Consider the following 11,429-nt stretch of genomic DNA (forward strand, 5'->3'; position numbering starts at 1 on the left):
AAACAGCTTTCTATGGCTTGTTTCAAAAATAGTGATATTTTAGAGATGATTTCATTTTGAAATAACTGAAAGTAAGGTTGTAATCTGAAGGGGAAAAGGCAATTTTTACTAATCTGCTATAGAACTAGTTGCGATTTAAATATAGTTTGTTTAAAAAAGGATTACAATAATGAGATGTATCCACCAATCCAGTGGATAAGCGGGAACTAGACAACCCGTCGTGCCACTTTGTGGACAATGACTCCAATTGTTAGGGCGGAGAGACATGGCTTGTCAGTATATCCATAATCTTTGGTGGAACACAAAGGTGATAATTGGAATCCTTGGGACGTCATTACACTTAACCCTACCCCTAATTTAACCCGTTTTAAATTTCAACCTCAATGGGGCAATGTCAGAGTTGGACACCCCAAGGATCCCGCTTACTTTTCCACACCAAAGAAACTGATAAAATAATCAAATGTAGGGCAAATGTATATTATTTTGCCATTTTAATGAAAATCTCACATTGCATCAGCATTGCTAATGTATTCAGCATAACAAAAATAATCACATCCCAGCAGAGTGCACTCATTTATTGTAACTAAATTTACAAAATTAAAGTGCAAGCAACACTCCAATGTACAACTCAATTAAAAAATAATATTTCAGCAATACTGTTATTAGTGTTAGTATTTGCCTATGAGAGTTATTATGCCAGCAGGATATGATCAAACTGTTACCCTTGAAACTAACACAATACATATTTTGATCTAAAATATAGTCACTAATAACAATTCTGTTTAGCTTGCAAACATCTGGCAGAAAAAGCATGACAACCGACCCATTGTCATGTCACCTTCGGTCCAGTTTAAAAGTTTAGCAAACCATACAGGTTTGGAACATGAATTCAGTGAGAATATTCTCCATCAGCACAACACTGAAAGTGCTTTTAACTCATATGGTCCACTCAAGACTTAATGTTTAATTCCCTAACAACATTGAGTTAAATGGCACCAGGTGATAAACCGATCAAATATTTTCAATACAATTTACATCAACTTGGTTTTGAAAGTTGAAAAGACACTGATGGACAGTTGAAAGACGCTGATGGATATTCAGACTGTGGGAAATAAAGAAATAACTTTATAACATGAAGTTCTTAAGGTGTCTTTGCACACTATGTTTAATGTGCCACAGTAACAAAACCCAAAAGGTAAAAACACATTTCTTAATTGAATTTATACATCAAAGTAAAGCAGGACGTTCCCCTTCATTGCCATTTAAGTTAAGGACTTTATGATCCATTTCATATGGGGCATAACAAATCGTAGAATAAATACAGAATTTGCATCCTGCAATGCAGGTTTGCCTTAAATGTTAAAAATAAGGAAAGTCCACAATATCAAGAGATGCAACTTAAAGCCTTCTCATTGGTACAGGTTCTGGGTCTGTCTGGTAATGGCTGCCCAACACTTTGCCAGTCCTGGCCAGTGTCCCCGTCATTTGGCGTGTGGAAGAGAGTCTGTAAAAGGCATGCCATAGGGAGCCATGAACTCTCCTTATCATAGGGGTAATGGGGAAGGGGGTGTAGTGGAGTAGTTGGTGGACTTGAACCAGAGGTTTTTGGGCATATTAGGAGCACCGCCCACCTCTTCAGAAGGTCTTCCGATGGATGGCACGTGCTCGGTCTTCCTCATACTCCTTCTTTGACACCCACATCTTCTTGAAGGTGTCCAGTGACGCAAGGATGGAGCCCCTTCAAGCATGCAACAAGAGAGGATCATAACTCTGGAAACGGAGACTAATCTGTTTAGTCTGTGGCTGATCACATGATGTTACTTACCCTATCCACGTGGAGTAGAGTCGTTCTTGGGGTGCAGAGATCTAACAGAGTAAAACAGGGAAATAAATGGACTGTGACACAGCACAACTAGTTCAGAAATGGATGATAATTGTTGAACCAACAAAAAACATTTAAGACATTGAAATTGCTGCTCATACATATGTAAACGAGTCCAAGGTAAGGCAGCAAATACCTTTATTTTCACATCTTTGGGTGCCAACTTTTTCACTTCACTTAACAATCGATCACCAAAACCTTTGGGAAGGAAAACATGTAAAACAAGGACAGATGAAGACAATTAGCCAATGCTTAAGGAGTGGAGTGAAACGTTTGTTGTTTGCCAGTCCTCAATATGTAATTGTTGGGAAAGAATTCTAATGAATACCTTTGAGGAGAGTGGAGCCCCCAGAGAGGACAATGTTGGAAAAGAGTGTACGTCGCAGGTCCATGTCTGACTTCTGAATGGCAAAAGCCAGAACCTCGTGGATTCCTTCACTCTCGTCCCCTATCAGGTCTGGACGGAAAAGAAGCTCTGGGGCTCGGAATCGAGCAGGGCCAATCTACACAGGGTACAACAAGCTGTCAATACCTTGGTATAAATACAAAAGTTTACGTGATCATGTCAAAATACTAATATTGAACAACTTTCAGAACAATACATGTTGCAAATGCATCTAAAATGACTCACATCCAATGTGCTGCCATCAGGAAGAGTGTACTGTGCCTTCTCCGTCTCCAAGGTCTCATCTTTCTGTGGGTTCAGAGATAGGTAGCATGCTCTCTGCAGAGGTAAACAAGATAAAAGTGACAGATGTCAAGGACAAAGGTTGAATCCAAAATCTAAATAACAGGACTGACAGAGTGTCTTGTGAAGATTGTAGTGGTTGTCAAACAAGTTAATCACAATTTCTGAATTTGGCCCTACTGAAAGATTTCTTCTAGAGGTCGACTGATTAATTAATCAATATGGCCGATTTCAAGTTTTCATAACAATCGGTAATCAGCCTTTTTGGACGCTGATTACATTGCAATCCACAAGGTAACTGCGTGACAAGCTGACCACGTTACGCGAGTGCAGCGTCAAAAGGACCTTGTGGCTGCAAGGAGCCAAGGTAACTTACTAGCTAGCATTAAACTTATAAAAAACAAATAAATCTTCACATAATCACTAGTTAACTACACATGGTTGATGATATTACTAGGTGAATTAGCTTGTCCTCTTGCGTTCAGTGCAAGCAGAGTCAGGGTATATGCAACAGTTTGGGCCGCCTGGCTCGTTGTGAACTAATTTGCCAGAATTTTACATAATTATGACATAACATTGAAGGTTGTGCAATGTAACAGCACTATTTAGACTTAGGGTTGCCACCCGTTCGATAAAATACGGAACGGCTCCGTATTTCACTGAAAGAATAAACGTTTTGTTTTCGAAATGATAGTTTCCGGATTTGACCATATTAATGACCAAAGGCTTGTATTTCTGTGTTTATTATATTATAATTAAGTCTATGATTTGATAGAGCAGTCTGACTGAGCGGTGGTAGGCAGCAGCAGGCTCGTAAGCATTCATTCAAACAGCACTTTACTGCCTTTGCCAGCAGCTCTTAGCAATGCTTGAGGCACATTGCTGTTTATGACTTCAAGCCTATCAACTCCCGAGATTAGGCTGGCAATACTAAAGTGCCTATAAGAACATCCAATAGTCAAAGGAATATGAAATACAAATGGTAGAGAGAGAAATAGTTGACGTGTCATAATTCCTATAATAACTACAACCTAAAACTTCTTAACTGGGAATATTGAACCACCATCTTTCTTATGTTCTGATGTTCTGCGCCAGGAACATAATGTTAGCTTTTTTTACATGACACATACTGCACTTTTACTTTCTTCTCCAACACTGTTTTTGCATTATTTAAACCAAATTGAACATGTTTCATTATTTATTTGAGACTAAATAGATTTTATGTATTATATTATGTTAAAATAAAAGGGTTCATTGTTCATTCAGTATTGTTGTAATTGTCATTATTACACACACAATTTTTATATTATATATACACACATAATATACACACACGTATTATATATACACACATACATATATGCACACACACATACATATATAGAAATAAATAGGCCAATTAATCGGTATTGGCGTTGAAAAATCATAATCGGCCAACCTCTAATTTCTTGATTTAAAAAGCAGTGCAATCAGTTACAATCATAGCTATGCTATGTCCCTTATGCCTGTAAGGGACAGAAACAACATGATGTACATCAATGTATTAATAGCATTTCCACCATAAACACAACATTCACTGTATGCCAAGAGTGTGCAAAGCTGTCATCAAGGCAAAGGGTGGCTATTTGAAGAATCTCAAATAAAAAATATAATTTGATTTGTTTAACACTTTTTTGGTTACTACATGATTCCATATGTGTTATTTCATAGTTTTGATGTCTTCACTATTATTCTACAATGTAGAAAATAGTAAAAATAAAGAAAAACCCTGGAATGAGTAGGTGTACTAAAACGTTTGACAGGTAGTGTATATAGTATATATTATGTTGCTCAGAAAACTTGGGGGTCCAAATAAAACCACCCGAGGGCCAAATTCGGCCGGCAGTTAGGGAACCCTATTCTAGATTGTAGCGGGGTGAACAGGCCGTGGCATAGGTGGGTGAGGTCCTTGATCTTCCTGTGACACCGGGAGCTGTAGATGTCCTGAAGGGCAGGCAGTGTGCCCCCAGTGATGAGTTGGGCTGACCGCACCACCCTCTGGAGAGCCCTGTGGTTGAGGACGGTGCAATTGCAGTACCAGGCTGTGATACAGCCCAACAGGATGCCCTCAATGGTGCAGCTGTAGAAGTTTGAGGGTCTTAAAAGGTCAGGCCAAATTCCTTCAGCCTCCTGAGATTGAAAAGGTGCTGATCTCAAGCGACCATTTGAGGTTGTGTGCACGCTGAGAAACTTTAAGCTTTTGACCTTCTCCATTGCGGCCCAGTCAATGTGGATGGGGACGTGCTCTCTCTGCTGTTTCCTGTCATCCACAATCAGCTCCTTCGTTTCATTGACGTTGAGGGAGAGGTTATACAACTCCACCAGGGCTCTCACCTCCTCCCTATAGCCTGTCTCGTCATTGTTGGTAATTAGGCCTACCACTATTGTGTCGTTGAGTTGATCATTGAGTAGGAGACGAGCGTGGCCACGCAGACATGGGTGAACAGGGAGAACAGGAGGGAGTGTCTGTCTGCCCCAGGTCCGTGTTTCATAGCAAGTGAGTCATACTACAAGACAGGTCGCTGGAGACAATGCTCGGAAATTGAGTTTAAATATTGACAAGTGGCAGTTGGGACATCGAGTGCGCATTGTCAACATGCTCATTTTGGCCAAAACACTTGCAGACTCGAGTGTTGACTATCGAACACAACAGCAAGTGGTTCTCGATAAAGGGGTTAAGGGCCAAGTGTTCGGTTTGAGATTCAGACCTCTCTCACACACACACACCTCTTGCATATGCAGTCTACCTTTGAAGCATCGTTTTGAGTAGCATATTCCTCTTCAGTTCTTCCTGTGCCATCCACATATGTGCATTGGTCAAGTTCAGGTTGCTAGCTAGCAAGGTAACATGACTAGCTAGCTAAACAATGTTGTTTGTTATCAAACCAAAAAAATAGCAGCTCAGAAGTAGTTTAAAACTAGCTCAGGTATTATTGGGAATAACTTTGACATGATTTTGGTTAGAGGCATAGCAACATAAATGCGCAAGCATCAACTGTACCATATTTGCTGTAGCCGTGTTCCGCTTAAAAAGATCTGTGTGGAAACAGGTGCACTTAAAACTTCAAGGTGGTGAAGAAATGGACTCGCAATGAATGGAATAAATAAAATGTACGCCGATAAACATGTCACGCGTTATTAACACATCAACTTTGACAGCCCCAGAAGATTAAAACTATTTGACTAGAATTTTCACATTTTATCCCAACAAAAATGTAACACAATCTCCCCATCCATACCTCTTTGATAGTCCGCACAACCTCAAACTCAGCTGAAGTGTGGAAGTCATAGCCTTCCTTGCGCAGTAGCAGGCGTAGGTAGCGTGAGACATCCCGCCCAGCAATGTCCACCCGCATGATAGAGTGAGGGATGGCAAAGCCTTCATAGATGGGCACAGCATGGGTTACCCCATCACCAGCATCCAGCACCACTCCTGTTGTCCGCCCTGTGGCATATCTGCAATATCCAAAGAGATATTCAAAACTGTTCCACTGTTTATGCTAATGATTATTACATCATTTTCATATCTCTACAGTTACTAATGCATTATACATGCCATATTAGCCTGGATTTTCCTCCTCTGGAGAATAAATTTGGTAATGTTCTGGTATGTCCAACATTACCCTGGCAAACGAGACAAGATAGCTAGCTACAGAGGACAGAAACTTACAAGCTTAATACTGCCTGCATGGAGATGAAGAGCGCTGGTACATTGAAGGTCTCAAAGAACACCTCTGCTGCACGCTCACGGTTTTTACTTGGGTTTAAGGGGGCCTCTGTTAAAAGCACAGGATGCTAAAGAACATTAGGAGAGATGGAAAAGAAAGTCAATGCAGTTAAACAGTTTCAAACAAAACCCCACATTCATATTCACCTTTCAAGAAACCCTGAGAGAAAAAAGACATCTAAAATAAAATGTTATTTGTCACATACGCCAAATACAACAGGTGTAGACCATAGAGTGAAATGCTTACTTACAACGTCTCATGATCTAATTAAAAGTACCCAGAATGTGTGTGTCACAGAAACCAGAGAAAAATACCTCTTCTGAGAAGGTCTGTAGTTGCTCCTTAGAATACACATATTGCCAGATGCGCTCCATGTCATTCCAGTCCTTAACAATACCATGCTCCATAGGGTACCGCACAGACAGGAGTCCCCTGTGTTCCTACAACCACATGGAGATCAACAGGTGTTGGGAATAATGGCCATAACTATATTATTGTTTAAAAATACCGCTTCAGTGTCACAACGGTCTAAATATAAGCATACACCATGAAGCCCATTAGCCATAATTATGAGTTACACAATAGGGCCATGTGCATCGGTCTTAGTAAACCACTGTACATACCTCTGCTTTTGGGCCAATGAAGAGATCTCCCTCCAGCGCACCTGCCATCACCCGAACATGCTTTGGACGACCCACACTAAAAGGTAAAGACATGGATTATATTACATGCTTTGATTAAATAAAAGTATTTCAGTCAAATGCATTACAGGGCCTTGAGAAAATATGAATACCCCTTGACTTGTTCTCAAGTTTTGCAATAGATTTTCAATCAGATTTAATTCACTGTCTTCTTGGTAAGCAACTCCAGTGGGGATGTGGCCTTGTGTTTGAGGTTATTGTGCTGCTGTACGGTGAATTCATCTCCTAGTGTCTGGTGGAAAGCAGACAACCAGGTTTTCCTCTAGGATTTTGGCATTCTGTTTTTTATCCTTAAAAACTCCCCAGTCCTTAACGATTACAAGCATAACCATAATATGACGCAGCAACCACTATGCTTGAAAATGTTGTATTGGATTTGCCCCAAACATAACACTTTGCCACATTCTGTTGCAAACAGGATGCATGTTTTTAATTATTTTTATTCTGTACAGGCTTCCTTCTCTTCCAATTAGGTTAGTTATGTGGAGTAACTACAATGTTGTTGAGCCATCTTCAGTTCTCCTACCACAGCAATGAAACTCTAACTGTTTTAAAAAGTCACCATTGGCCTCATGGTGAGATCTCTGGCAACTGAGTTAGGAAGGACGCCTGTATCTTTGTAGGTGACCGGGTGTATTGATACACCATCCAAAGTGTAATTTATAACTTCACCATGCTCAAAGACATTCAACGTGTGTTTTATTTAAATTTTACCAATAGGTTGCCTTCTTTGCAAGGCACAGGGAAACCTCCCTGGTCTTTGCGGTTGAATCTGTGTTTGAAATTCACTACTCGAGTGAGGGAACTTACAATTATCTGTATATGTGGTACAGAGATGAGGTAGTCATTCAAAAATCATGTTAAACACTATTATTGCACACAGAGTCCATGCAACTTCGTGTATTATGGGACTTGTTAAAACAATTTTACTCCTGAACTTACTTAGGCTTGCCATAACAAAGGGGTTGAATACTTATTGACTCAAGACATTTCAGCTTTTCATTTTAAATTTAATTTGTAAAAATGTCTAAAAACATAATTCCACTTTGACATTAGGGTGAATTTATGGTATGTAAGCCCATGACAAAAAAAAAATCTACATTTAATCAATTTCAAATTCAGGCTGTAACAAAATGTGGAAAAAGTCAAGGATGTGAATACTTTCTGAAGGCACTGTAGGTATTTAATATTATAGCATTGAGATGGCTGAAGGTGTGTGATCTTACTAGTTTGGAAAGCAGTATTTGGGGATCTGGTCTCCTGCAAAACCAGCTTTAACAACACCAGAGCCCTGAAAGAGAAAGTAAGAAAATCCAAATGTGGCCCCTTGCAAGCTAGCTACATAAATTAACTAATTTATTAGAGGCCGAGGGTGGCTCTGACACCATCTGTTCATCTTGTTTGTATAGTGATGTCATGAGACAGTGCTGAGGGGAAAACACCAGCACGTAGGCATCCTATAAACTACTGTATCAGACCCCAATATCAGAAGTAAAAAATATAATTTTCCTTGTTGTTCATCACAATTATTGTACTCGAATGCTTGACTACAGTCAGTAACACAATGATGCATAAGTAAATGACGCTTTCTTTAATTTCCCAATGATGCTGATTTCAAGTAGCCTGAAGCGGAAACTGATAATAATCTAACCTAGATGATGAGCTAATTATCCACCGAGGATTAACTAATTTCCTCATGTATGTCCTTTCTTTCATTGCTCACGTCTTAATTATAGCTGGCTAGATAGCTAGCTAGCTCACCCTGACAAGCAAGATAATAGCTAATGTTTTAGACTGTGAGCTTTCCCTAGTTAGCATAGGGATGAGGATGGGTCGGGGATGCAACCGTCCGTTAGCTAACTGTTAGTTATAGGTTAGCTTGGTTACCACCCACATTCCCAACTGCTATGGTAGATTTTAGCTAGCTAGCGAGACTAAATTACTGACTGACTGATGAGCAAAACTAGTCTGAGACTTCAGCAAATATTTCTCTCTCTGGCTTTAGCTAATTTACCTCATCTACACAGAACAAAAATATAAACGTAACAATTGTTGGTCCCATGTTTCATGAGCTGAAATAAAATACCCCAGAAATGTTCCATATGCACAAAAAACTAATTTTGCTCAAATTGCAACAAATTTGTTTTACATCCCTGTCAGTGAGAATTTCTAATTCGCCAAAATAATTCATCCACCTGACATGTGTGGCATATCAAGAAGCTGATTAAACAGAATGATCATTACATATGTAGGTGCACCTTGTGCTGGGGACAATAAAAGGCCACTAAAATGTAGAGTAGTCACACAACACAATGTTACAAATGTTTCAAGTTGAGTGAGGATGCAATTGGCATGCTGACTGCAGGAATGTCCACCAGAGCTGTTGCCAGATAGAGAAATTAATATTAAATTACAACAAGCTTCCTCTAACGTTGTTTTAGAGAATTTTTCAGTACGTGTAACCACGCCAGCCCACATCCAGCTTTTTAAACTGCGGGATCGTCTGAGACCAGCCACCCGGACAGCTGATGAAACTGTGGGTCTGCACAACCTTAGAATTGCACAACCTAAGGGAAGCACATCGTCCTCACAAGGTTCTTGACCTGAATGCAGTTCGGCGTTGTGACCGACTTCGGTGGGCAAATGCTCACCTTCAACTGCCACTGGCATGCTGGAAAAGTGGGCTCTTCGTGGATTAATCGTGGTTTCAACTGTACCGGGCAGATGGCAGAGTGTATGTCATCGTGTTGGCGAGCGGTTTGCTGATGTCAACGTTGTGAACAGAGTGCCCCATGGTGGCGTTGGGGTTATGGTATGGGCAGACATAAGCTACGGACAATGAACACGATTGCATTTTCTCGACAGCAATACCATGACAAGATCATGAGGCCCATTATTGTGCCATTCATCTGCCGGCATTACCTCATGTTTCAGCCTGATAATGCTCGGCCCCATGTCGTAAGGATCTGTACACAATTGCTGGAAGCTGAAAATGTCCCAGTTCTTCCATGGCCTGCATACTTACCAAACATGTCACCCATTGAGCAAGTTTGGCATGCTCTGGATCGATATGTACAACAGCTTGCTCCAGTTCCAGCCAATATCCAGAAACTTAATTCAGTCATTGTAGAGGAGTGGGACAACATTCCATAGGCCACAATCAGCCTGATCAACTCTGCGAAGGAGATGTGTCGCTTAGGCAAACGGTGGTCACACCAGATACTGACAGGTATTCTAATCCACGCCCCTACTTTTTTGTTGTTGTTTAAGGTATCTGTGACTAACAGATGCAAATATGTATTCCAAGTCATGTGAAATAAATAGATTAGGGTCTAATGAATTTATTTAAACTGACTGATTTCCTTATATGAACTAACTCAGTAAAATCTTTGAAATTGTTGCATGTTACGTTTATATTTTTGTAACTAGCAAATGAAATTGTTTGCAAAAGAGAACCGTTTTTCCCCTACTAACACTGACTCTGCTGATACTAACGTTAGCTAGCAAGTTTATTGAGGTAAATGTAGCTACTTAGCTAAATTATAGTACTACGGTAGCTATATGACTGAAATATGTGGTTGTCCCACTCATCCACTAAAACCCACCTGGCTAACGTTAGTTATCTAATTGTAGCGGTGGCTACATCGTTCTGGATTAAGAGCACGGATAATATAGCTAGCCATTTGATAAGAGCGTCTGCTAAATTACTAAAATGTCAATGTAACGTTAGTTAGTTTACGTTAAACAGTTTGCTAGCAACCTAGTGTTAGCTAGCTAGTTAACGGGTATAAACAAGACAACGACCACATTGAACCGCAGACTAACGTAAGCGAGTGATGCATTTATTTTTTTACTAACGTCAGCTAGCTATATTTACAAATTATGTTTGCGAGCTAGCTAACGTTAACAACTTACATTATCAATCACCACAGGCTGATTTGCTATTATATCGTAGGACTCCATGGTGATACAACGAGCTATCCACTCGTTTATGAATCCTGTTTTCCTAGCTAAAACGTAATATCGTCTGTTGGTGTTCAGCGGTGGAAAAGCGCAACGCTGAAGAAAGAACATGTACGTATCGCGCTTCTCAACTATAATAGCTAATCGACGTACAGCCCCACAAGCCAATCGCAAGCCATTGGAAGTGAAACGTTGACGTTGACGCTACAACGGAACGTACGACCACAACGTTGCATAACGTTGAAAAACATTTTGGTCTCAGTAACTTCTTTTAGATAGACTGTGACCAGACGTTCTTATTATTATACACTTCAAAATATTAAAGGAAGGTCAGCTCTTTGTACATCATGTTACTAGAATTTATGTCAATAGATTAGTTAAGCCTAACTCAAAATGTAAATGTGTTCAAACCATGCATTTACCAGTTA

General features: G+C 40.0%; 1 protein-coding gene across 3 annotated transcripts; it reads right to left on the bottom strand.

Moving 5' to 3' along the window:
- Nucleotides 1-560: 560 nt before the first annotated feature.
- On the bottom strand, nucleotides 561-11,219 carry LOC139576822 (beta-centractin-like). Of its 3 annotated transcripts, none has more exons than XM_071403335.1 (11): nucleotides 10,954-11,219; nucleotides 8,265-8,329; nucleotides 6,961-7,036; nucleotides 6,652-6,777; nucleotides 6,280-6,404; nucleotides 5,849-6,065; nucleotides 2,514-2,606; nucleotides 2,211-2,385; nucleotides 2,019-2,080; nucleotides 1,826-1,866; nucleotides 561-1,738 (listed from the first exon to the last, which is right to left on the bottom strand). In XM_071403335.1, exons 1-11 carry the CDS (start codon nucleotides 11,110-11,112, stop codon nucleotides 1,636-1,638), a joined length of 1,242 nt encoding a protein of 413 aa, XP_071259436.1. In that variant the 5' UTR covers nucleotides 11,113-11,219; the 3' UTR covers nucleotides 561-1,635. The 3 variants fall into 3 exon arrangements, with proteins under 3 accessions (XP_071259436.1, XP_071259437.1, XP_071259438.1); XM_071403336.1 differs by lacking the exon at nucleotides 10,954-11,219 and adding an exon at nucleotides 10,064-10,171; XM_071403337.1 differs by lacking the exon at nucleotides 8,265-8,329 and having other exon boundaries at nucleotides 10,954-11,090.
- Between the last annotated feature and the right edge of the window lie 210 nt (nucleotides 11,220-11,429).

This window comes from Salvelinus alpinus, chromosome 5, assembly GCF_045679555.1.
Source record: "Salvelinus alpinus chromosome 5, SLU_Salpinus.1, whole genome shotgun sequence".
In the NCBI taxonomy this organism is placed as follows: Eukaryota; Metazoa; Chordata; class Actinopteri; order Salmoniformes; family Salmonidae; genus Salvelinus; species Salvelinus alpinus.